Below are 27,449 nucleotides of genomic sequence, written 5' to 3'. Positions count from 1 at the left end.
GTCAGAATAAACACCGCATGTCTTCCCCCTTCTTTAAAAATCCATTTCGTGTCAGCCTATTTTGAAATAACGAGCCACTAGAGCCACAAAGACCCAGAAAAAGAATATAAAAAAAGTAAATAAAAAAATTACTCCTCAAATGTGAGGATGAAGATGCTCTGGTCTGATGAGACTAAAATAAAAATTTTGGCCACCAACGGAAACGCTGTGTAGCCCAAACCCAACACAACACATCACCCAAAGAATACTTCCCCCCACAGTGAAGCATGGTGGTGGCAGCATCATGCTGTGGGGATGTCTTTCAGGAGCAGGAACTATTTTAGGCCTGAGATTTCCTCCTTGCAGCAGGACAATGACCCAAAGCAAATCAGCACTTGAGCAGTTTAAGGGCAAATTTTAATGTGTTGGAATGGCCTAGTCAAAGTCCAGACTTCAATCCAATTAACAATCCGCGGTTAGACTTGAAGCTCGCTGTTCATCGGTGAAAACCATCCAATGTGGAGCGGTTTAGCCAGATGTGGCCAGATGTGATGATCCAAAGACAATGCAGAGGTTGTCTGTTATTTTGTCCCTTTTGCTTCATGATAAAATAAATAACCCATCTTGATAAGTGTGTGTATGTTCTGGAAATGAAATGGTGCAAACCTTTAGTGCAAACCAGGTTTTGAGGCAACAGAATATGAAAAATTCCAAGGGGGTGAATACTTATGCATATTCTGTCTTCCCTTTCCAACCTGATATGAGAAAAAGTGAGCTTGATCGAGGGTTTGTTTTTATTTTTTTAATTTATTTATTTTTGCCTGCAGACTTTTTATCATTTCTGCCAAGTCCAATGTGTTAACACTGGGCTGAGAGTATCGCCGTGAAAGCTGATAAGCTCAAACAGTTTTTAAACAAACCCAAACAAGGGGGAAAAAAGCAAATCACTCAGACAATTTCTGATAAAAGGCTGTTTGTAATTCCTGACAGGCGGTTGTTAACGGGAAGCTCACTGTTAAGAGCGTGTCTCTGAGTAAGAAAAGATTTTGAGTCCGTGTTTCTGGTGTTATTCTCGGTGATCTTATGAATCATTCATGCGCATATTTTGGTTGGAGTATTATGTCGATGCAGGAAGGGAGGCAAGCATGTTTTCCCCTGAGTGTGACGGATCCGTCAGAAAGAGTTACTGTAAGGATCTCAGCTGAAACAAAGCGACTCTAAAGCACACACATGCACAGAAACCAGATACAGAGTCTGCATGTGAACAAGGAGCCGGTAGGAGCTGCTTCAGAAGCTATGGAGAGCCAGGGGGGACAAAATACAGACACCTCATGAAACATAACAGGCCTGCCAAAGGGAATGTTCACGTATCAATATGTAATGGTTTATTTTTCATTCACATCTGGATAACAAAATGATTTAATTGCACTTATGCAAAGAGGGGACCGTGCTTTTTCTGTAGCAGCTCCCAAGCTGTGGAATGACCTTCCCTTGGGCAATTAACATGCCTCTTCCCTTTCTGATTTTAAATATTCTCTTTCCTTGGCTTTTAACACAATCTGAATAATATTATATACCATTTTTCTTATTGGTTTATAATTGATCATTTGTATTTTATGATTGTGTATAGCACTTTGGTCCTGTGGATGTTTAAAGTGATTTATAAATAAAATTGCTGTGGTATGGTAAAAATAGGCACCGCTTTACAATAAGACTCCCCCTATAGATAGTTAATAAATAATTTATGGATGTGTTATTAATTAACAGATATTATTCATGAATTAAGGGCAGGCAAGAGAAATTACCAGTTTATTTCCAAATAGTGAGCCTAATCTAGTCATTTCATCCAGAGTTGCTCATATTAAACATATTGGACTAAGTTGCTACCTTGTAAGCACAAACCGGTCAATTTTGTCTCTTGTTCGCCCTTAATAAATGCACAATAACCACATTTGAATGAGTTATAAAGTGTTTACAGATGAATCGATAACATATCCATAAACTATTTATTAGCCATCTATAAGGGGAGTCTTATTGTTAAATGTACTGCATTTTATTTATTAAACAAAAGATTTGAGCTTTTAACTGAGGAAAACTTTATAGAAACCATCCTGCCTAAAAGCAGGTTTCACCTTTGGTTCAGGACTTTCCATTTCTTAATTCTGGGCTTGTCCTCGGTGGGTTTGCTGTTATATTGAGTGATATCCAACAAAACGGGGTCCAGTTCTGCTTCAGATTAATTTCTTTACACATGGTCTCACATTTTCACATCAGTTTCCCATTTCATGGTGGATTCTATGATGTTGGTCCTGCGGCAGCAAAGCTTCTCCAAACCATGACACTTCCACCTTTTCTCCTGTCTGGCCAACGTCAGTCTGGCGTTCGTGGTTTTTCTACCAGAGCAAAAGTCTCCGTCTCGCACTCCTCACATGAAAGTTAAAATTGGACAACCTTGTTCTGATTGTAGAGGCGCGTTCCTTCATTTTGACAGCAGCAACCGCCTGCAGTGGCTCCCATGAGGACATTTCAGGATTTCTGGTGCATTTCTTTTAGCACCTTGCGGTCTGCTGTCAGGGTGAACTTGCTTAACTAAATATTTGAGATGTAAACAAGGCAAATCTTCTAAATCCTGAGGAAAAATTTCCTAATATTCTGCACCTGATGTGATGCGGCATAAATAAACTTAGCCGAGGCGTACAATTAATTTCCCACCAGATTGTCTCAGTATTGTTAAAATTGACAATAAATGTTTAGATCTCCAACTATGTAAGAAAACTGCACAGGCTGTCGTAGAGTGTCCTAATTTTTATATATATGTATATATATATACCGTAGCTCAGCCTGTGTTTAATAGTTATTAAATCAAATTGTAAAATATAGAAGTTACTGCTCAAACACCCAGCTTGCATGAGATTTGAGGGAAATATTTTAGTATCTAACACATGAATGAGGTTAATTTTGGATGATTGTGTGGGAGTGTTTGATCAAATCTGACAGGGAGTCAAAGACCCGCTTAACTGACGAGACCTTTGAATCATTGCCTTACTGTACTTCATTATTAATTTCACCAAAATATTGCTGTTTTTTCACACAAAAAAAACAAAAAAACATCCCATTTCCACAGTGTAAATGAGTTGTTTACTTTAAACATCTTGCCTCCTTAAGAAGACATAGACTATGTGGTACTGAGCATGTTATTCATGTGTTTCTCCCCCAGAAACACGATGAAGAAGAGTGCATAGATTACCTTCGTAGTGTTGGTTCAGCAGATAAAGTGCAGTTCCTCTGTGGATGCAGTGTGGAGTTTCATAGGCTGCGACTTTCCGCCTGTCAGCTGCAATCACTGCTGACGTCCTGCAAGTTGTGGCAGGAATATCAAAATATGGGTCATGGTTCGTTAGACTGAAGGCAGCCTGGAGATTTCTGACTCTCGTCAGTCCCTCCGTGCAGCTTAAAAACAAACTGTTAGGTTACACCGTTTTTTTATTGCAACACCTAAAACATGCCACATGCAATTAAGCTGGGGGAAGAGCTTTAAATCAAAATATTTGACAGAGAAATGGGAAAATGCTCCTGTATCGCTGCTAGGTGGGAAATTGTATCTACTGGTGCATCAAATTAAATTAAAATAGCATCAAAAGGTTTACTCATTACAGTAATTTTATAATAAAAAAAACACCGGCGTACAGCTAATGAAAACCCAAAAAATGTGGACCTACTGAAAAGTGGGTCCCCATTCTTTAAATACAGAGGGGCGTGTGGAGAAACACAGTAAGAGGTGAGGATGAGGAACAGCTAATACTAACACAGACAGAGGAGCTGAGAGGAGTGTGATGAACAGGAACTGGAGAAAAATACAGGGAAGAAATCTAACAGACATTTTATTTATTTTTTTACAACGAATAAACCTAATCGACAAATGGATGAACCAAAACGGCCGCAACTAGAAAACGTAAAAAAACAAAACAGCAAAGAAAGAGACAAAAACGAACCCATAACTCAAAGACCTAAAGGATCCTGACACAAGGTGTGTTGCCTGTATCCTGTCTACTCCATAATTAAATTTCATCACAACAATCCTTACGAACAAAAAATTTTGCACACTTTAACAAAGCTAGTGACTTGAGGACTGAATTGATCTTTCTTCTCAAAGACAAGAGACTTAACAAGCGCATGGGACAAAACAGCTGAAACTGACTCAGACTTGCTCTTTAAAATAGGGCTGGAGATTTAATCGCATTTGCAATATAATCGCAATTTAAAGTTTTTTTATTTCCAAATGGCAGAGGTCTGCAATTTTTGGCTATGTGACAATTAATGGATCAGACACGTCCTTTAGGTGTTGGTAAAATGTTTAAAGTTGGTTTACCTCCACATGGAGGAGAAGAGGGTTAAAGTGGTGAGATAATCTAATTTTATTAGTTGTTTTAGCGTTCATATAATCATATTTTTTTTTACCAGAAACTTTCAGGAATCTCACCACAGCATTAAGTAGCGGTCAAACTGTTTAATACATGGACTGGTTTGCTGGTTGCACTTTATGTTCAACAAGGATTGACGTCAAACTCAATTAAAAGCTGTTCACTTGAATAATGATATTCTGATTCACAAAAACAATTAAATTTCTTATTTTAAATCGTCCTTGTTTACAAACATCTTTATCTACAGGAAATTTTTGTTGCTTGTGGTTAATGCAGGGAAAAGTCCAAATTAAATCGCAGTAATGTAATTTTTGGCAAAATTGTACAGCCCTACTTTAAAAAACATGAAACCTGACTTGAACTTGGGGGGGAAAAAATGACTTGTGAACATCTTTGGTTTTAACTCACAACTTTGCAGTTCAATGACTGAGTCGTTAAAAAATTTTCTTACTGGAAAACTGCAAAGAGTGAAGGATGTGAAACATATGGGCTGTTATCATATATTGAAATATTCTGGGAGAAACCTGAGACCTCAGCTCATAAACGCTGAGTCTAGACATCACCGTGGGACAACATTTAGACTTGGGAAAGAGAAAGAAATAATAATAACGCCTCATGAACACAGAGTGGGAAAATCATTGTCACTCCACTGCGTTCAGAAATGTAACTCAGTACAGTAAAAGGAAAGAGGAAGCCATAAATCTACCCTGAACAGAAACGAGGCAGCGGCAGGTTCTCTGACAACAAGCTGTCAGATGAGTCCAAATTTAATTAATAACATGGAGGGTTGTTTTTTTTTTTTTTTCCAAAGATGGAAAGACTGCATTGAATGCTGTAAACTAAGGGAGTTAGAGCCGGGACCTGTCACAAAGCGGATAATCAGTGTCCCTCGCATGGCTGACCTGGAGATGCACAACAGAGACAATAAAGTTGTTGAAGATCATTAAAAGGACTTCCTGTCTCTGGTTAATACAGCAGGACAAAGCTTAAACAATAAGCTAGCAGTCTCTCCTTTTACAGTTTGGGAGAAGCTTGAAAGTAGAATTGTGCGCTGAAAGGAGATCAGACTGCATTAGTGTAGATGAGCAGGACTCTATGACAGAGGAGCCAGATGAGCCAGTTTGATAAGGAGGTCTCACCATGGAGGGTTCTGTGTAGATTCAGTAGGCGGAGAGCCTGGAGCAGAACACCATGGAGAGATTAAACATCCGTTATGGTCTGAGGAGAACCTGACGTAACCTGGAGCTAAACTAAAGTAGGAATGGGTTTACCTTTTCACGTTAACCAGAGATGAGCTGAATAGGATGGATGGATGGATGGATGGATGGATGGATGGCTGATGGAAGGATGGATGACTGATGGATGGATGGATGGATGGATGGATGGATGGATGGATGGATGGATGGATGGATGAATGAATTAATGAATGGATGAATGGATGGATGGATGGATGAGTGGATGGATGGATGGATGGATGGATGGATGGATGGATGGATGGATGAATGAATGGATGGATGGATGGATGAGTGGATGGATGATGGAATGCCTGACTTCCTGCTGGCTGAGTGGCTGGATGGATGGATGAGTGGATGGATGGATGGATGGATGGATGGATGAGTGGATGGATAGATGGATGGATGGATGAATGAGTGGATGGATGGATGGATGGATGGATGGAGGGACGGACGGATGGATGGTTGGATGGACGGATGGATGGCTGATGGAAGGATGGATGACGGATGGATGGCTGATGGAAGGATGGATGACGGATGGATGGATGGAAGAATGAATGGATGGATGGATGAGTGGATGGATGGATGGATGAATGAATGAATTAATGAATGGATGAGTGGATGGATGGATGGATGGATGGATGGATGGATGGATGGATGGATAGATGGCTGATGGAAGGACGGACGGATGGATGGAGGGACGGACGGACGGACGGACGGATGGATGGATGGACGGATGGATGGCTGATGGAAGGATGGATGGATGGATGGATGGATGGATGGATGGATGACGGATGGATGGATGATGGATAGATGGATGACGGATGGATGGATGGATGGATAGCTATTTGCATGGAGGGAGGGACGGATGGATGACTGATGGATGATCCTCTATCTCATGACTGCAGAGCTTTAATCAGTTTTAATCTCTTTTTTTTCATATATATTTTTATTGGGTTAGAAGGGTGCAATACATTCATTTACATGAGAATACATTTCACCTATCCCCCCCCTCCTACATTCCCAGGAATACAGTGAAAAATGTTAACAATTAGCAAACACGATTCTCTCCCTCTTAACGAGAAAACAGGAGAGGAGAACAGTTACTAAACTAACAAGCAAATTACATAAAAAAATAAAAAAATAAATAATAATAATAATGATAACAAGCAAAATTTAGAGGAGGGAGTTCTAATCTCTTTTGCTGAGCTCTGTGGCGGTGGGTCTGGTGGGGGGGGAGGGGGGGGGGGGACTGAGCTCCCAGAGGGTTAAAGCCTCACATCAAAACGAGTTCTTGGTTGACCTTCACTGGCCTTTTAAAGACGCTCTGTGGCCTCTACAGGTTCTCTGGTTATCAATGGCTGCCCTGAGCTCTCTGTCCACATCACAGTCCTGATTTAACCGTAATACATTTCACTGGAGCAGAAACTCCCAGACTCTGTCCACAGTCTCATTATTCCTCCATACATCTTTTACCTGCATGATACAAAACCTTTTATTTTATTTTAAATACTGACATGTCTGTCTGGGGAAGCCCTTCCTTTTGAAGTTCAAATGAAATTATCTTAAAGCCAAATGCCTCACAATTAGATACAGTATCATCGAAGATGTAGTTATTTAACCAAAGCAGTTCACAAAGTGAAACTCCTAATAATAATTATATGTATATTCATTACACGTGGAGTGATGTATTTCAAACCTTCTGTTAATCAAAATGATTGACTTGCAACCAAAAAAATGGTTAATTGACCTGAAGGGCGCTTTCAAAGCAACCTGGACTTCCTGCACACCTGAACGGAGCCACTGGCTGATTGCCTCCATGCTATGCTGCATTGATGCAGTAATTCATGCAGAAAGGAGCCGCCACCAAGCAAGAAGTAATAATGAATGAAATAATATTTCTTTAGGCCCATGTTTGATTCCTATTAGTTTTATAAAATGTAACATTTCCTGTGAGACTGAATTTGGTCCTTTTTTTAATTGGCTGGAAGCCATTATTACTATCAAAATGTAGCTTAACATAACAAACTGTGAGTAATAGATCAAATGCAGTAAATAGGGGGACGATTAAAGTAACTCTACATTTACAGTTTTATGCAATAAAATATATAATATATAATAAAAATCGGTATCAGTTCTTGCATGAATTGCATCCCCATTCAATCTTGAAATAGTCTCTGTTCAATGAAGACTCACCCAGTTCAGGTTAAACAGACCTACGTTTTTTTGTAAAGAGTCCTTAAAAATCAGGAAAAATCTATTTAATTTACCCCAGAATAACGAATCAGAACCCTTCCCCAGGTCATTTTTTGCCACTTCCTGTATGTAGCCTTTCCCATTGACGAGGGAACGAGAATAATAAATAAATATAAACATGTCCGGACGACATTTTGGGCCAATATTTGCGTTTTTTTTTCTTCCTGTATTGGCATACGTGCATCCGTTTGCTGATCCATTATCTAAAAAATACACGTCTGATCAGCGTTTTTTCTCCTTCTTCTCCCTGCTGAACTAAAGAAGCTCTTTTCTCGCTGTGACACGTTCATTCAGTGCCATAAGAGTTGTGATGCTTTTTTTTTCAGTGTACTTTTCAAACTGAGACTAAAGCTGATTGTTAACACAAGTTCTGAGACTTGTGTAACATTTGTCATGATTGTGTCATTTCTATCTCGTAAAAGGAGGAAGAAAAAAAACAGTATCAGCTGGAAGAACCGAGCAAAAAAAAAAAAACGCAGCACATACCAGGTATCGGTTAAAATAATCGGTATCTGAAAAAAATAACCTGGATCAGTCGATCTTTAGCTGGCACAGTTATTTGGCTCATGCTGCTCTTAAGCTGTGCTGCTCTGGGTGGAGAGCCACATGCACCACTGGATTAATAATACATCATTTTAGACAATACAATTATCCGTAGACGTGTGTAAAATAACAAAAAACTGAGTTTGGATTCTACTCCGCACAGAAAAGTAAATAGTATAAAACTACAAGCAGCTGTGTTATTGGAGTTGGTCCTGTTGGAGAGTTCTCCCTCTTAGCCTGACCTCTTCTCTGCTGGCTGTGTTCCTCCACATTGTATTTATCTGCTCGTGTATACATCTGAGTGGCTCCAAGTAGAAAGGTCCTTATGATTGATAACCTCCGAAGCACTCAAGGATGCTCTTGATAGCTGTGTGCAGCGTCGTCTGCTCCGAGCCCTTCGCCTGAGCTGCCCGTGCTTTGGTGCACTGTCTGCTGGTTATTTTCATTAGGAAAATGCATGTTGCTGACATGACATGATGGATGGGCGGTTATTTTTGGAGCGACAGTGAAAAGGGTGCGGTGACAAGGGGGGGGGGGGGTGTCCAGCGGTAAACGGCTTGGTTTGAACCCACACAGGGAACCTGAACTGCGCTCTCCATGAATAGCTGACCTCTCGCTCTGAGCATATAGTCTCTCCATTGTTTGTCGCCGTATTTCATACTCTAAACACACATTTCGTGCCCTGAAAGCTTTAGTTTTTCTCACAGTCACTACAGGACTAGATAAAAAAAAACTCCTTGCAGGCGTTCCCTGTAATATGCAGCCCTTCATGCTTTACACAAAATGCTGTTTTTCTTGGGCGCACTTTAAATTTTGAGTTTTCAAGTATTTTCACATGTCAAATATATTTGTAAATGCTATTTCTTTCTGAAACTAATTGTAATGCATTTCATTTAAAGTTGTTTGGAATGATTTTAGTGTTTTGATGACATGCACAGGCACATCGTTAGACCTGGGCCTGTTTTCTTAATGGCCCTGGATCTGTGAAAAAAGAAGACATTTTGAGGTACATGTCTGTTAAAATGATGCATTAAGCCCCAAAAGTACATTAGATTTAATTGTTTTATTTAAAAACAATCAGATTTTCTTCTATTGTTTTCCATATTGTCCCTGACTGATCCACCTAAGTAGTAACTTAAGTAGAGAGGGGGAATCCAGTTTCAGAAAAGTAAAAAGCCGGGCCAGATATTAGTTCCAACCATTTTCATTTCCAGCTCCACAGCACAGACTGAAACTATTTTTGCATTTCATTTGCTCGTAAACCTGAGTAGAAAGCATTCCAGTTAATACTGTTGGAGAAGTCAGGAATCCAAAATAAAAACAAAAAAACAAAGGTTAGAATTCCAATAGGGCGACAGCCAGGCAACGTGTTGTTTTGTCCATGGTACCCGTTATAAACGTCCTTTAAAGCTGTACTTTCCACATGCAAACATCACTTTTAATTTGTTCGGATCAGAGTTGCAGCCGCTACGAATAACATTGATTTTAGACGCACTCTTGTTGCTTATAATTAGCAGATTACGCAACACTGAAGCTCACACGAACAGCCTTCATGGATCGTAAGATGTTTTCTTTCCGCTGAGAAAAAGCCAAATAAACGTCGCCTACCTGCACAGATGCTGCAGCCGCTGGTTTCAGGTCTGGACGTTCAAGTGTTGGTGGCTTGCCACCGAGGAAATGTAGAGATCACATTTAGGTGTCTTTGGTCAGTTACAGCTGATCACTTATTTAATCAGAGGTTTATTCTAAGAAGCATCATCAAGGTCAGGATGAGTAGCAGAGAGCGGAGGGACTCCCACCTGAGGTCCAGTTAGAGTTTAAAGGCTCTGGCTATGATTGAAAACAATAGCAACCTTTTCCTTGAGCCTCTAGCTGAATTTCCATCATTATGTGAAAAATATCTGCTGCTTTATTTCAGTCTAAATCAAAGCATTTAAACCTAAAGTAGCTAAAAGCATTAAAAAGTCCTTCCGATCACCACATTGCATCTCGTTGCTGCAGCCGGTCCAGTTCTACATGTAGACAGAAAAAAAAAGTGTTGCTCAGTAAACCGGGAAAATATAAAACAGTTCTGGGCTGTTTAATGGTGCAGCATTAATAAGAAAAAAATCACAGCAATTAATCACAAATGTAATATTAGTTAGTTAACTGTTTTGTTTTTCTTAAAATTGCATGTAGTATGTAGAAGAAACTAAAGCTAAAAGAACAGGTTCATGAAAGGAGGAACATATTTAGAGCATTGGTTTGGAAAGCTCTAATCATAACAAAAAAAATCCTTCTCTTCTTAAGATCCTATCATTTCACTAAGATTTAAGAAAATAAACTTTATACCAATTTCCTTTTTAGAAATGTAAGAAATTACAACCGTGGGGGTGGCTTTATGAGAGCATAACATTTTTGAAAGGACATCCAGGTAGATGAGAAAAGGAGCACATTCATTTGACCCATCAGGAACATAGTTTCTCTGAGTTTATGAACAACTTTTAACAGAAATTCAGATCAAAATGTGTCACTATCTCCTTCTGCAAAATGTTGTTTTCACCCAAGCTAAATGCGGCTTCTCTTCATCCTTCACTTGAACCAAATCTATTGTAAACCCTTTTTTTATTAATAGAAATTTACATTCAATTAAAACCCAGCAAAGACAGAGAATTAGTGCAGTATATCCTTTATTGTTTGAACCTTAAATTACTTGTAAGCTGGGCTGCTGTCTTGTGAAAATGTAACTATTTATGGAGTTTCAAAACCCTATAAATGATTCAACTTTATAATATTGTCAACAAAACTTGGCTGAAGTTTTGGTTGAAGTATGAGTGGCTCTGATAGAAGATAAAATAAATATTATCTCCGTTTCCTGTCGATACTCTCTGTTTCTACCAATCAGACTATTGATGGGCATCTAAGTCTGAAATGTTGGGTGCAGTCAACTTCGTGTGACCCTTTCGCTTGTATTCAGAGCCTTGTTACGCACTAGTCTTCCATGTCTGATATTTACTGCTTTAAAGATAAACAGCATGTGGGTGTCTGTGGGCTGTGTGACCCAGTAGAAGCTGGGAAGGTGCCAGACATTGATGCTTTTAGTTTCCATGACTCACCTTCTTGCTCCGTCTCGGAGTGTATGGGTCTGTTTATGCGTAAGCATACGATTGTAGAACTGTCCCGAGACAGAAATGTTATACAACGTTTTACAATTATGCAATTAGAAAAACCCACGAGAACTGTGATCATGATAGCAGTTAAGAAATGGTCCCGATTGGCAGCTTTTCGAGCATGTCTTCACAAACACTCAGCTGCAAAAAGCATGAATAAAAACCAAGTGTCATAGTTAGCAACTGCTTTTAGAGTCACTGCAGCTCCGCTAATAATGGAGAAGAGCCTTAAATTCTCTGTTCATTCTTAACAGCAATAGTTTTAAATACTACTGTTACAGAATAAATGCCCAAACTATCACAACAGCAATAAAAGTCTGCTGGATGTTTTCTACAAGTCTGGAACTGAACATGAAGACGCTGCCATGCTAACGTTAGCGTTAGCACAGAACAAGAACTAGGAGACATACATCTTAACAGTGAATAATACATCATAATATTAGTGAATCTCCTCTGAAGCATTAGCGTTGATCTTTTGCTATCTGAACCTACCTTTGTAATAATAAAACTTAACAAAACAAGACATTTATTTTGAAAGGTTTCTGTTAACTTTATCATAATCCATATTAAACCCTGGAATAGTTCCATTAGTAACGGGGAATCTACTTTTCCAATAATCAGCTCTATCAAATATTGAATTGTTTATTTTAAAGAGTATGTTTAAGCTTTATTTTGAAAGGATAATTGAATTATTCCCATTTATGCTCTTCAGGACTGATTTGTTTCACTAGGGATTTGAAACCTACTTCTCCGGTCTCCATCTTTTAACTTAATTTATTTTGTCCCATTCAATAAATTTGACCAATTTGAATAAAACCTCTATGATAGCAAATGTAGAATTCTTCAACCTCTTTTAGAAAATCAGTAATTTACTTTTTTGTTAAAAAAAACTGCTGTAACCAGTAAATATGTTGCCAAATTTGATAAAAACTGCGATTGTTAACAAAATATTTCATGTATCCAAAAGTATCCAAAGCCCAAGGTCTCTGGGGTATTTCATTAAAAGGGTTATTATCAGCTAAAAAATTATGTATTTGTATTATTTGGTGATAATAATTATGTGAGTACAAAAATCCAACAAGCAGTTTTAAAAGTTATAATTTTCTAATAATTATTTAGGGTTTAATGGGTTAAAGGGTAGGCAAAAATAAAAAACTAATGGGGAAACTGTTTTGGTGATTATAATTACACAAATTACCACAAAAGCCTAATGTAGTAATTAGGATACATAAACTACGATAGAGATTATGATACACCTGAAGATGTTTAAGGTTACGTGTTTCTTTAATTTTTGTTTCGCTAAAATCATGAAATAAACATTACAGCTCCAGAAATTCGAACTTTTATAACTTAAAAGGTTAATAATTAAAAAAAGAAAATGGTTATAGTTACAGGACCACCAAAGCCTAATGTATCAACTGTGATACAAAAATGAAAGTGTGAACAGGTATAATTAGATTTTTTTAAGTAATTCTGCTTGCTGGTAATAAATAAATAAAATTAAAAGTATACAGCGACACAGAAACTTACATTGCTGCTACATTTTTATTTTCCAGCTACAGTATTTCAAATGAACAGAAAGATGTTTCTCCACGAAAGCACAAAAAATGTACAAGATTTTAACCAACTTTTACTCACTGATGTAACGTTCATGTTCTGATTGCTTGTTTTACTTTTTGACCTCAGTTTTCTGGGTTTAGGGAAACCTTATGGTTTAAATCAGCAGGATTAAATGCTTGTTTTTCCACAGGGAGGGGAGCACCAGCATTCTTAATAACCTGCTATCCAGGATGGAGCAATACGCCAACAACCTGGAGAACCTGGTGGAGGAGCGGACACAAGCCTACCTGGAGGAGAAACGCAAAGCTGAAAACCTCCTCTACCAAATCCTACCACAGTAAGGAAGGAAAATAAATCCCTAAAACCAACCAATTAACTTGAACCCAGATGATTGGGCGAACTGCCGCCATATCGCAGTGACACTTTGTCGGCGGCTCTGAACCTCTCTATCAATTAAAGACTCAGAAACACATCTCCCCGCAGCGCGATCCCACAGTAGATAAAAAAAAAAAAAAAAAGAAAGCAGGAAGGCAAACCGCTCATTAAAGGGAGACAGCAGATCGGAGCAAATCCAGCCTTTCTCAATCGTTTATCCTCCACTTCCTCCTTCATCATGTTGAAATTAGGCAGACAGAAAAAGGGCCTGAGAGAAACTAAAGATTTGATTTCTCACCGCACTCCAGAATGAAACAAACCGACCTCTGCCTCCGAGATGTTTTTCGCCTTCGGTATCATTTGATTAGAGGAAAATTAACATGAGCGGAGATAAACCGACATCTGGGGATGGATTTAGTGGCCAGGCGCTCAGCCAGATCTGAGGATTGCAAGCTAATAATGACATAACAGCTGAAAAAACATCTTTTATATGACTTTTGAGCTTCTTTTTCCCCCACTTCTCTGTCTTTCTGCAGCTCCGTCGCAGAGCAGCTCAAACGAGGCGAAACAGTTCAGGCGGAGGCCTTCGACAGCGTCACCATTTACTTCAGCGACATTGTCGGATTCACGTCTCTGTCTGCGGAGAGCACGCCGCTGCAGGTACGCCGCCCTCACAGCACCTTTCCCAACCAGAGCCGGGTGATTCCCGCTGCCGTCAGCGCTCTGCTAATGCACTGAAGAGTTGGCCGTTGTACGCCTTCTACCTCCAGAGTGTTGCTTTCCCACACGCGGGCCGGCACTGAAAATAGTCCAGCTGTTAGATGGAAGAAGATGTTGACGCAGAGTTGAGTCACAGCAGCTGAGTGAGGCCTGTAGACTTCCGGCATGATGTAGGCCAGGTGCTACGCTGCGCTGGATGATGTGGCAGGGTTGAACTTTCCATTGTAAATTAAAGAGCAATACATCGGAGCTCAGAACCATTTGCAGCCAAATATTCAGTTTGTGCATTTCTAAAACAAATAATCTAAACAGAAACTGAGATTTTGTGCAAAAGTCTTGAGTGTTCGTCTGATCTTTTAAGGCAGCTTTGATGAACAGTTCATTTCACTCTCCTCTTTAAATTCAATCTGAAAAACTCACAGAGAAAGAAATGGCAATTAGAAGGATTTTATTGATACAATATTTTAAGTCTTCGGCGCTCAGACCTCGGCAGGAACATTAATGCTGAATTATACTTTAATATGCATAAGTAGATGTATGAGAACAGGGATGCCCCCCCCCCCCCCAGGTCTGAAACTGGTGGTAGAGTGGAGATAGAAGAAGTTTGTTCAGTCCATATGATGATCTGTTTAAGATAGATGTCCAACTTGATAAACACAGGTTTGCATGAACTGTCCATGATGAGCAAGCTTGAAGCGACTGTGGAGAGGAAAAACTCCCCTTTGGGAAGAAACCTCTGGCAGAACCGGGCCCAACATGGTGGTCTTCTGCCGGACCAATAACGAGGTGATAGGGAGTGCTGAAGACTGAAGGGAGAAAACACTCTGATGGGTTGAGGATGGAGGAACGTCTTGGAAGCTAGATGAACTCAGCTATGATGGTGGAGAAGGGGTTGGGGGTGGGTTGAATCGGACATCTGATTCGAAATCCAACATGCAATCCGTTTGCGCTTGCTGGTTAGCAGGCTGAGACGTGGATTTGAAGTTGCTTTTAAGATGAGCGTGGGATGCCGATTGGCTTCATGGAGGTGCGGTTCGTAGCTGATTGGCTCACATCAGAGGCGTATCGGACTCTGATTGGATGGAGGCAGGCGATGAGTTTCTTCGATTGAACTTGCGCCTTCAGCTTCATTTTTGGTGTCTTTTTCACTTAATATCTCTTCAGAAGAACCAGTTCCTTGCCTTTATGGCTGAGTTGTTATTTCCTGGAAGTACTTGGATATCAGATGTAGGATTGACATCCAGCATGACTGGGTTTCAGCTCCAAGATGGATTTGCTAATTGTTATGTAAAAGGACCAGGGTAATTAGGGCTGGACGATAATTCAATAACGATAAATATCGATCGATAGACATATATCGATGATAGAAAAAAAGGGTCAATAAAACGTTCAATAGAATATGTTATCCTTCGTTTTGCATTCTAGCCAATCATGTAGGATAATATTACAGTCATTATTCCCTTCCAACCAATCACAACGCACACCCAGGAACCTCCGACACCAAGCTCCGCCCCTTCAAAGAGTTCAGAGAGCACGCGTTCTTTTATCTGTTTTAAAACTTGCAGTTTTGGTAAAAAGTTGGTTGACCAGGGCGTCTTTTGAATTTGTTGATAATTATCGATATCGATCAATATGATTTCTATTTTATCAATATGCCTTTTTTCTATGTATCGTCCAGCCCTACTGTAACAGTACCAATAAAAGCCACATATATCTACATATGCAATTAGCATTTAAACTCATAGGGAACATGTTCACAAATATACAGGGCATTGCATAAGTATTCACACCCCTGCACTTTAGCCGTTTCCCTGATTACTGCGCTCCAGTAATGCAAACAAAGCTAAAGCAAAAGTATTTACCCCCTATTTTCTCTAAAATGTTCATATCATGTGTAAAATATATTTAGCAACAGATTTATTTACTTAATGCAGGAGTTTTTTGTTTTTTTTTGGAAATCAATAACCTTTTGTGTAAGAGGTGAATACAAAATCAGCTTATAATACCAGACAAAGATACTGGCAGAGTAGATAAAAAAAGGGGTTTCCAAACACAATTCAAGTTTTTAAGGGTAGAGGGAAACCGTTATTGGACCCTTTCAACAACATTTGCCATCAAGCGTTTGTGATAACTGGGAATAATTGCTTTTATCACTGTGGAAATTTTTTCACCCGCTTTTCTTTGCAGAATAGTTTTAATTTAGGGACACTGGAAGGTTTTCAAGCATAAATAGACTGTTTAAGGTGATGACTAGGACTGTACAAATCTTTAATTTTATTAATTTCTTTTTACTTGTTGGCGTATTTGGATCACTAGCCAAATGCAGAACCCAAGTAAACCTGAGCCTAAGTTAGAACCGGTGATTGGGCACAACTTTGATGGGAAGAGCAGAATTTATAGTTTCATCAGTTGCGGCAGCCACAGATCGTCGTACTACCGCAATCATGTTTGACTTCTTTTGTATTCTTTTTATAAAATGCTGTGTTAGCTTTACACCACATTTAACGAGATGCAAACCTTCAATAAAGTTCCTCTTATTTACATTTTTACTCTGCAATGAATATGTGCAATATTTTCCCAAAGGTCTTGGGGAATCATGAAGATGTTTTACTGGATCCAGCTCTAGACTTACAACAACTTGGTTTCTCATCTGTTGGAGAATGTTTTCAGATTGGGTCAAGATGCGTAGCTTTTTATATTCTTTAGGCCTGCTTCATGCTGTCAAACAGATTCTGCTTATGTGATTTCTTGGTTTTCTATGTCAGGCCACATATCCACAATAAATAAAAGCTATCACCTGAAAGCTGCCTTTTGTATTTACTCAGTTAATCTTTGTCTGATATTAAAATTAGTTTGATCTGAAATACATAAGAAAATATAAAAAAAACTCCATACATTTTGTAGTATTTCATTGAATAATATAAAATGTATGGTATCCAGTGAAATTAAACTGCATGTGTCTTTTTTTTTGGAGAACATTGATGAGGTAGGGTGTCTCTTTAGCTGTCAGGGGACTAACCAGTATTGGGAAGGGAGGTAGGACCGTTCATGTCTTCTGATGCTCAAGCAGCAGGAGAAATCAGGGCGAAATGGGCTTCAACTCACCACAGCATGTTCTTAGACATGGACCACGACTCATTCGGATGGGGAAATGATCTTAAATAGCATCGTGTTGACGCTTACAACCATGACAATGAGCTGTAAAACAATTTGCCATTTTGTTAGGTTTCACATACCAGAAATACCAACATAGCTTTGAAACTCTTCAGAGGACATTTAGCTATGCTAATAAAGTTCACTGCTGATTGATGACTTTAAAAGATTAATATGTTAAACCCTTTATTTGTTCCTCTACAGGTTGTGACGTTGCTCAACGATCTGTACACGTGCTTTGACGCCATCATCGATAACTTTGACGTCTATAAGGTGGGTACGAGTCGCCTGAGGGTGTAACTGGGGTATCAAAGCAGTGAACTGTTAAGGAGATTCAGTGTCTTGTAACTGGGCCGGCAGGTGGAGACCATCGGCGACGCCTACATGGTGGTGTCTGGGCTGCCGGTGCGTAACGGCAAACTCCACGCACGAGAAGTCGCCAGCATGTCACTGGCGCTGTTAGAGCAGGTCAAAACCTTCAAGATCCGACACAGACCCAACGACCAGCTCAGACTTAGGATAGGTATACACACAGGTGAGTCTTGTCATCCATCCATCTATAATTAAGTTATAGTTGGTATTGTTAGTATCTATAGCTTAAGACTTGGGTTGAAAAGAACAGAAAGCAGCTAAAGAATGGCATTTTGACATGAAATATCGTATACATAAACACGTTAATCAGCTGAACGCCATGATTTAGAACATTGCACCTACTTTTTTTTCGTGCTTGACATGCAGCAGCAGTGGGGCATGATGTGCTCCAGATTTCACTCTGCACTGTGACCATGATTGGCCTGTGTTTCTCAGGTCCAGTGTGCGCCGGTGTGGTGGGGCTGAAGATGCCCAGATACTGTTTGTTTGGAGATACTGTCAACACAGCATCCCGGATGGAGTCCAATGGAGAGGGTGAGAGCAGCTGTCACTGTCACAACTCTGTGTTTTTTTTTTTTACTGCTGCTGTTCCTGCTGGGTGTGCCATCCTGATGTCTCCAGACAAATGTGTATTTTTAACAGGGGAGGTATGTATTCCAATGAAGTCTTTGCTCTGGAGACACAGGGCTCATTTTTTATCACAGATGCAGGCCATGTTAAATTTACTTTCCATTCAATGTTTTAAATTAGCTTTAAAGGCAAAAAAAACAACAACACAGGGCATTAAGTAACATAGAGAAACCTGAATTCAGCCCATAGCTGGGTCTCAAATCGACATTAAGAAAATCAGTTGAAACTGAATGAAATAAAAGAATGGAAACGAGGACATACAGTTAGTTGCAAGAAAAGCTCAAGCATTAGTTATTTATACCAGAGAAACAGGATTAACAACTGAAAGCCGATGACAGTTTCCCAGCTAAACAGAACACCAGGCAGGATGTAGCTACTATTAAAAAAAGAAAACCAAATATTTTAGAACAAATATAAAGTTAAAAGTTCAAATAACAGAAAGAAATGCTACATTGGAGAGTAGCAGGAGAAAGTAGTGAGGAAAATACCGTAGGTCTTAGTGTCCTCCAGCAGCCTAAGCCTATAGCAGCATAACTATAGAGATAGCTCAGGGTAACATGAGCCACTCTGACTAGAAGCTTTGTCACAAAGGAAAGTTTTAAGATTAGTCTTAAAAGTAGACGGGGTGTCTGCCTCACGGACCAAAACTGGGAGTTGGTTCCACAGGAGAGGAGCCTGATAGCTAAAGGATCTGCCTCCCATTCTACTTTTAGAGACTCTAGGAACCACCAGCAGACCTGCAGTCTGAGAGCCAAGTGCTCTGTTAGGAACATACGGGGTAATCAGAGCTCTGATATATGATGGAGCTTGATTATTAAGGGCTTTATACGTTAGAAGAAGAATTTTAAATTATATTCTTGATTTAACAGGAAGCCAATGAAGGGAAGCTAAAATTGGAGAAATATGATCCCTCTTGTTGATTTTCATCAGAACTCTTGCCGCAGCATTTTGGATCAGCTGAAGACTTCAAACTGCATTTTGTGGACTTCCTGATAGTAAAGAATTACAATAGTCCAGCCATGAAGTAACAAATGCATGGACTAGTTTTTCAGCATCACTCCTGGACAGAATATTTCTAATTTTGTCAATATTCTGGAGGTGAAAAACGGTTAGTGACAGTAAGCTTTTAGGATTCTTCCTCTGCAATGTTGATGCTGTATGAGATATTTTATTTAAATCCCTACAATAGATGGAGTTTAATTTCTAAGCTTGATGTTCGCTGACATTTCTGCTCCTGCCTCTAACTCAAAGCAGTCGTGGTCATAAAACAACGCTTGGATATTTTTTTCGACTGAATCATCAGATGTATTGATTAACTACTGAGTGCTTTCATGTATTGGGTCTCCTCTGGTAAATAATTCATGGCTCCTACAGAAGGAGGCCCTTAGCCAGCGATAAACTGTGCAGCTGGAAGCTTCACAGGCAGAAATCAGGTCTCAGGCCCTGCATGATGAGCATTAACTGAGTAAAACTAATCCGATTTCCATCACCGTTATTGTCTCAGCCGCTGGTTGCTGATGGTACCGACGGCTCCGGCTCATCGACTCAGTTGTCTCTTCTGTTGAATGTGTTGAAGGCTGATATAAAAGCAGAGCGGTGGTGTTTCAGATGCTGGAGCTATTTATAATCAACTCTGAAAAACATTTTCTGCTGTGCTTTTGGTTTGTCTCGCAGCCTTAAAGATCCATTTATCCTCAGCCACCAAAGAAGTGCTGGATGAGTTTGGTTACTTTGACCTTCAGCTACGAGGAGACGTAGAAATGAAGGTAAGATCTGATTATCTGAGTATTTTTTTTTTAGCTGAGTCATGCTGTCCAAGGCTAATCTACTCCAGAATACAGGATTTTGAAAGTGGAGTTTCCCCTAAAGTCTATTTAACCTCAGATTTATTTATTTTTTTGGTATTGTTTTCGCAGAATTATGGTAAATTTGTAAATTTCCCCAAACTTTGAAATGAAACCAGATGATTTGTGTTGGATTGTAAAAACTGTTGGAAAAAGGTGATCGTTAAATGAAAAAAATAAACGGCCTCTAAAAGCAATAGTTGGAAGCCAATCCTTAGCAGTCCTGTTTGTGACAAATCATATTAGGGAGATACCAAATATTTCTATTAGGTTGCTCTGGTGCATTGAGTCCTACATTAAAGCTTTTGACACATCATCATAAAACACGGTAAAAAATATATATCGATCGATAGACATATATCGATGATAGAAAAAGAGGTTAAATATAAAATTCAATATAATAAAAGTTTTCCTTCCTTGTGCATTTTAGGCATGTAGGTTAATATTACAGTCATTATTCCCTCCCAACCAATCACAACGCAGACCCAGGAACCAAGCTCCGCCCCCTTCACGAATGAGAGAACGACCTGAAATCACAAAGTCTGCGCTCCTTGGCTCATTTTCTGACAGTCCAAATGTTTTTTGTCCTCATCCACGTGGAAACTATTGGTTGCCTCTGAATCCTCCTAAAACCAGGCGAGCTCGTCACATGACGTCCTCAGAGGTGCATTTGTCTTGACAGGTAGAGTTGAGGAAACGTCAACAAAACAAAGCTTAATTTCCAAATCAATTAAATAATTTTTTCAAAATGTGATACTAATAATAATTAGCACCATCATCTTTTTTTATGTGTTGCAACTTTGTATGTTAAAATTAAATGTGTCCTCACATTGTGGCCCCCGGGGAGCATTCTGGGGCTGAGGGTCTTGCTCAGGGACCCTGGGTGGCAGTCTGTGGGATTTGAACCGGGGAACTTGCAGCCTTCCCAGGTTGCAGGTGCCCTAATTTAACCACATGGGCCACCACTCCTGTCGAGGATATTCACCGTTTCTCAATCATTTGACGGCACACGCAGACCCCCAAAGGTTGATATCAGACTTTCTAAAACTTTACTACAGTTTATACAAAACGACACTGTTCTTCTGAGTTTTAAAGAGAATTTGGGAGCGAGGAATTTAGTTTAAATCATAAATGCATATGAAACAGTTAGCGCTTATATTCATGATTTAATCATAATTCTGTATCTGTGATAAGTCCTGAGCATTAAGGCTATTTTGCAAAGAAAAATGAGGGGGAAGGCAGATAAAGACATACCCCAAAACACTTGTAGTGGTGACTGCTGCAAAAATGGGCTCTACAGACTAAAGACGGGTCGAGTAAAACTTTTAAAAACTTTTTCCTTCCACTTAACACTTTGGCACCATTGTGTGTTGATCTATATATATAAAATTCTGATAAAATTCATTTTAAGTTTGGTTTTCTAACATGAGAAAAGGCATTGTATGTGACAGAAAGATGAAAGCAAAGTGTGCTGCTTTGTGAAAACAGCCTAACTTATGTTGATTATTTTATTGATTAAATTATTAATTGTTTTACAAAGCAGGGTTCCAACAAAAATTGACCAGAAGAAATCAATATGTTTATTCCAAGCAAGGTAATTAACACTGAACCAGTGTGGAGGCGACGCACCCTGTTTGAGTCTAATATGACTCGATGGCAGAAAAACAGTGGCCCTTTAGGTCCTATAACCTAAACTAAATAACTGATAAATCAAAGTCAAAGAGTGTTTTAACAATGAATCAGTCATCATGGACATTTAAATCAACAGCTTGATCAGAAAGAAAAAAAAATGTGAAGCCCAGTGTGATTCCTCTGAATACATCACACCAGGCAGCACAGTGTTTTCCATGTTTCTGTTCCTGCAACAACATCATGTAAACACGGAAATGCCACAATATTCTCTCTTTTTTTACACTGCCTGTTAAAACAAGCAGACCTCCAGTTCAACATTACCAGCCGTTCATGCACTGCTTTGGCGTGGAGCGCTTTGTTCATTTTCAGCAGAAAGCGATACAAACTTGTGTGTGGATCACCCGAGTCAAACGTATTTCCCCTCTGACCACACGCTGGGATGTCAGTAAAATAAAATAAAAAATAGGGTTTTACTTGAACTAGGATTTTGGCTTCTTTATTATTCTTTTTCATGTGTTGCCCGAGAAGGTCCTTGTTAAAAAAAACATCAGTCTTCAGTGTGATTGACCAAAGATTTCTGCATAAATGAGCATCTCTTGCAAATATTTAAATATTTAAATCACAATAACTCAGAAGATCGGCAAAAAAAGGGTTAATTTATTTCTGTAATCACATTAAAAGGTTTTACATTCACTAAACATATTAATCGTGTTCATTTTGATCATGGCTAACAGCTAACGATAATCCAAAATACAGTTAAGTTCAGAAAAATCAAAGGTTACATTACATTAATGCTGATACGCTGGCCTACTGAGCACAGGTTTGTGGTTTTTCCTTCCACTAAACATTCCTCAAACACGCTGTTAGCAGACAGGGTATTCAGCGGTGAGGGTTTGTGGGCTAACCAGCTGGTGGAGGGCGTTATTAACGGCAGCTGGACAACTATCAGGTCTGCAGACCTCTCCATGATTGTGTTGTCCACAATATTACATTTGTGTTAATATCCTTTTGTATTGGTCTGAGTAATATCCTAATGTTTAATTTGTTTGTTTTTTTGTTAGCTGTAACTAAAAGTCCATGGAAATAAACACTTGAAATAGATCTTTTTGTGTGTGATTAACCTATATATTATATAGGACTAGGCGATATGGGTTAAAAACAAAATCTACCGGTTTTGTTAGACTAAATCCGATTTATAGATTTTTTTCTCCTTTTTGTTTCACAAAAAGAAACGAAAGAAACTTGCTTTTATGTCAAGTATTTTATCTGGGAGTTGACAACTAAAATCCAAGCTGTGAAACAAGATGGCGGCCCTGCCGTTGTAAACAATGAAAATATCACAAAATCTTTCCTGCTGGTGGTTTTGTGTAATGAGCACTTGTGTAACTTCAAACTAACTTAAAAAAAATAAGTAAATTAGTAAATTAAAATGCCTAAAAAAAGTTACCTCTTTACAATATTGTGACAATATGGAAGCCCAATTAGTGCCTTGGCAAAATAAAATCCTGATTTTAAAAAATGTAATCTTAAAAATTATGATTGAAATCGATTTATCACCCAGCCCTAATATTATATCAGATCAACCTTACAAAACTAACTTTGCAATGATATTCTAATTTATTGAGAGGCAGGTGTATTAAAAAAAAGCACTGCGACATGATCTTACATCTTGCTTTGGTTTTGGTTCTGATCTAATAAATGGCTGTTTTCTGGATATTCCTGGTTATAGCTTGTTTACGGAACCCCGCGGTTAAAAATCGGTGCTGTCCCTTTAATTGCATCAGTCAGACCTTCTGGAAACACCCATGGCTGAAGCAGTCCAGGCTTCTCTTTACAGACGGATCAGTACGCCTTTATTCCTGACGCGCCTCCTGTGGAGAGAGGCGCTGGTGTCATAGGATCTCCTATAAAAAGCTGCAGCGTCACCCATTAACAGAGGCCAATCTATGTCATGAAATTCAACCCCAACCACCCTCCCCCACCTTCTCTGGTGCATTTCCATTGATGAACCTATTGATTTCTGTGTTTTTTTCTTTTCCAGGGCAAAGGCAAAATGAGAACATATTGGCTTCTGGGGGAGAAGACCGATGTGTATGTTATCTGAGAGGCCTGCTGACGATGTGGCGGCGGCAGCAGCAGAGATGACAGCAGGAGCTGCTTCTTTATTTGTTCTAGAATAAGTCCTTAACTGTGATTTCCCCGCAAGGAGAGGAGAAAACAGCCTAACGACAGAAACAGAGGCAATCCCGGGTATTTTTATTACCTGCGCAAAAGACATATAGGGGAATAAAAGAGGAGGAGTTGTTTTTGTATGAAGAATTTCTGTACCGGGAGTGGGTGCTTTTCACAGATGAATCCTTATTTTTCGTGCTTTCTATATTCAGATTTGTAATAACGTGTTTGGAAGTCAATGATGTATTAGTATTTTTTCGAAACGTCCATGAAGTTTTAAAGGCACAGAATAGCAATCATTGTTACTGCAGGGGGTTCATCGACCATTTAACACAGCCGATGTATATATGTATATCCAAGACACTGTAAAATATTTTGTTCAATAAACCGAGTGAAGCACTCTTTTTTCATTTATCAGTTGGGATCATTTTGTTTTCTTTATGGCTTTGTGGTTATTGAATGAAAGATAAATGGGGAAGAAGGGGGCCCCTAGCGGATTCTGAAGTGTCATTAAAGTTAAAGCAGCTTATTTTTATTTCCTTTTGGCCGAGAAATAATTAATAAAGTACTTCATTATGAACAGCTAATTTTTCAACAAATGCCATTCGCATGTCCTCAAACAAGTCATGATAGTTAATTGAGCACGAACGGTTTTTGGTAAGAAGATGAGACACACTCATCAGTCTCATCACAGACAAACGGGTCTGCTTCAGTCCACATTTATTAATGTTTATGGCTAATAATTCACTTTTAATCAGTTCTTCTTAAGTGTGGAATGATAATAATTAAATATATATATTTTAAATCACCTTTTTAAGGATTTTCTCTAATCCACACAAGCTCAAAGTGACACATATGGGCTCAAATATAGACGTGCACCCCCAGTAATGTTTGGTTAGGTGTTCAGGTTACACTAAAATGTGCATTTTGCCCACGTGAACAAACCCATTTTCCACTGGAGAAAATTTTCTGTGGTGGGAACGTTGAAAGACGGAGGTGTTTGGTCAAGAGTTGAGCCTAACTATACCAGACTAGCCGTCTGGCATGGTGGTGGCAGCGTGATGATTCCATTTACGTGACAAAAGACGTCAGTAAAACCTGCTTTACATTAGGGCTGAAACAGCTAATAATGATTAATTGTGGTTAACTGATTATTGAAATAAACATCATCTAATTTAGTAATAGAACCGAATGGTTAACTGGAGTCTACAGACTCATAAATATGTAATTTGCAGAAAGAACAACCCACTCAGAGCAGTAATTAAGCCAGGACCGTACAAAAAACTTAAATATTTTGCATTTAAGATGAAAACCTTGGTTTGTAAATATGCTTAATCCAAAACTCAAGTGGCATAGTTTAAACTTCACCTGATTCAAGCTCTGTAAAAAAGAAAAAGCACTTTTTGCTATTTGATTATTAATTTGTTAATCAAAAAATAGTATACAGATTAAACAATTAGCAAAATAATAGTTGCAGTCCTCGTTAGATCGTCTACAGTTCTTTTTTAAGCAGGGAGAGGCAGACTAGATAGATAGATAGATAGATAGATAGATAGATAGATAGATAGATAGATAGATAGATAGATAGATAGATAGATAGATAGATAGATAGATAGATAGATAGATAGATAGATAGATAGATAGATAGATAGATAGATAGATAGATAGATAAGACAGGATAGGCTTTATTGATCTCACAATAGAGAAATTCACATGTCACATCGGCTCATACAAGAAGGTGCAGAGTAGGGAAGGTGCATTCAGTTATATACAGTGCATCTTCATATATACAATGGATCAAAAAGGATACAAAAAAATACAAAAAGAAATAGGAATGGGCATATGATGTCTTATTTACATACATAGTGATCTATATGTATATAAACATATATATATATATATATATATATATATATATATATATATATATATATATATATATATATATATATATATATATATATATATATACACCTATACGCTTACATACATACATACCTACACGTATATATGTGTATATACATTCGTGTATACATTTGTACATACATACATACATGTGTACTGACATATGTTCAGGTGGTGATAGCAGCAGAAGTCACTACATCAGGATTATTGCACGGGTTGTAGGACAGTGTATTAATTAGATTATTGCACATTAGTCAGTGCACATTGGTTAATAGATAGATAGATAGATAGATAGATAGATAGATAGATAGATAGATAGATAGATAGATAGATAGATAGATAGATAGATAGATAGATAGATAGATAGATAGATAGATAGATAGATAGATAGATAGATAGATAGATAGATAGATAGAGTTTAAATTTTTTTACATGATTCTGTCATTTACAATGCATTTAGAATGTACAATAAACTTTTGTTTTTTAGTTAAAGACTTGTTTATTGAGGTATGTTAATCTATATCTATCTATCTCTTTTTAGATTAATTGATTAATTAAAAAACGAACCGACAGATTAATTGAAAGCTGCAGCCCTACTTTACACTGAGATAAATTTACTGCTGCTGAAATAATTTACATCATAAGTGTTTAAATGTTCTGAGCTGAAGATGGTGTCAACCTGCTCAGATTGAATGATCTGCCTAGCTGTGAACAGAGGAGCAGAAACAAAGACGTCCAGAGCAGCAAGCAGTCGAGACCGAGGTCCAACCTGCGAGTACGATCCCCTCCCTGTTGCCTGGATTTAGCCACAGCAGCGAGTTTGTTTTTTAGGTCGAAGCTTCCACACCTAACACTGGTGCGATCTGTCAGGCACGGTGGTGGCAGCATTATGTTCAATTCAATTCAATTCAATTTTATTTATATAGCGCTAATTCATAAAGCATGTCATCTCGAGGTACTTTACAAAGTCAAATTCAATCATATTATACAGATTGGTCAAAAATTTCCTATATAAGGGAACCAGTTGATTGCATCAAAGTCCCGACAAGCAGCATTCACTCCTGGAGAAGCGTAGAGCTACAGGGAGAGTCGTCTGCATTGTTGATGGCTTTGCAGCAATCCCTCATACTGAGCAAGCATGAGGCGACAGTGGAAAGAAAAACTCCCCTTTAACAGGAAGGAAAACCTCCGGCAGAACCAGAACCAGGCTCAGTGTGAACGCTCATCTGCCTCGATCCACTGGGGCTTAGAGAAGACAGAGCAGAGACACAGAAAGCTCAGAAGCTCACATTGACCCAGGAGTACTTTCTATGCTAGAAAAGACAGAGCAGAGACAAAAAAGCACAGAAGCACACATTGATCCAGTAATCTGTTCTACATTAGATGGTAATAGCGGGTGATCTGTCTTCTCTGGATGATTTCACAGCTAACAGAACGCCAGACCAGGTGTACCTTCTATGAAGAAAAAGAGAGAGAACAGAAAGTTAAAAGCTGAAATGACAACAG

General features: G+C 38.7%; 1 protein-coding gene across 3 annotated transcripts in view; it reads left to right on the top strand.

Moving 5' to 3' along the window:
- LOC105927407 (atrial natriuretic peptide receptor 2) overlaps positions 1-24,455 on the top strand; it is a 100,120-nt gene extending 75,665 nt beyond the window's left edge. For all 3 annotated transcript variants that reach the window (XM_036140024.1, XM_036140023.1, XM_036140022.1), the window contains 7 exons: positions 13,331-13,477; positions 14,052-14,175; positions 17,593-17,661; positions 17,749-17,923; positions 18,196-18,294; positions 20,065-20,156; positions 23,908-24,455. In XM_036140024.1, the coding sequence (XP_035995917.1) occupies positions 13,331-13,477; positions 14,052-14,175; positions 17,593-17,661; positions 17,749-17,923; positions 18,196-18,294; positions 20,065-20,156; positions 23,908-23,970 (769 nt within the window). In that variant the 3' untranslated portion in view covers positions 23,971-24,455. The remainder of the gene's footprint in view (positions 1-13,330; positions 13,478-14,051; positions 14,176-17,592; positions 17,662-17,748; positions 17,924-18,195; positions 18,295-20,064; positions 20,157-23,907) is intronic.
- The last annotated feature ends 2,994 nt before the right edge of the window (positions 24,456-27,449 follow it).

This window comes from Fundulus heteroclitus, chromosome 8 (genome assembly GCF_011125445.2).
Source record: "Fundulus heteroclitus isolate FHET01 chromosome 8, MU-UCD_Fhet_4.1, whole genome shotgun sequence".
Classification (NCBI taxonomy): domain Eukaryota; kingdom Metazoa; phylum Chordata; class Actinopteri; order Cyprinodontiformes; family Fundulidae; genus Fundulus; species Fundulus heteroclitus.
This window is presented reverse-complemented; position numbering and strand designations above follow the sequence as displayed.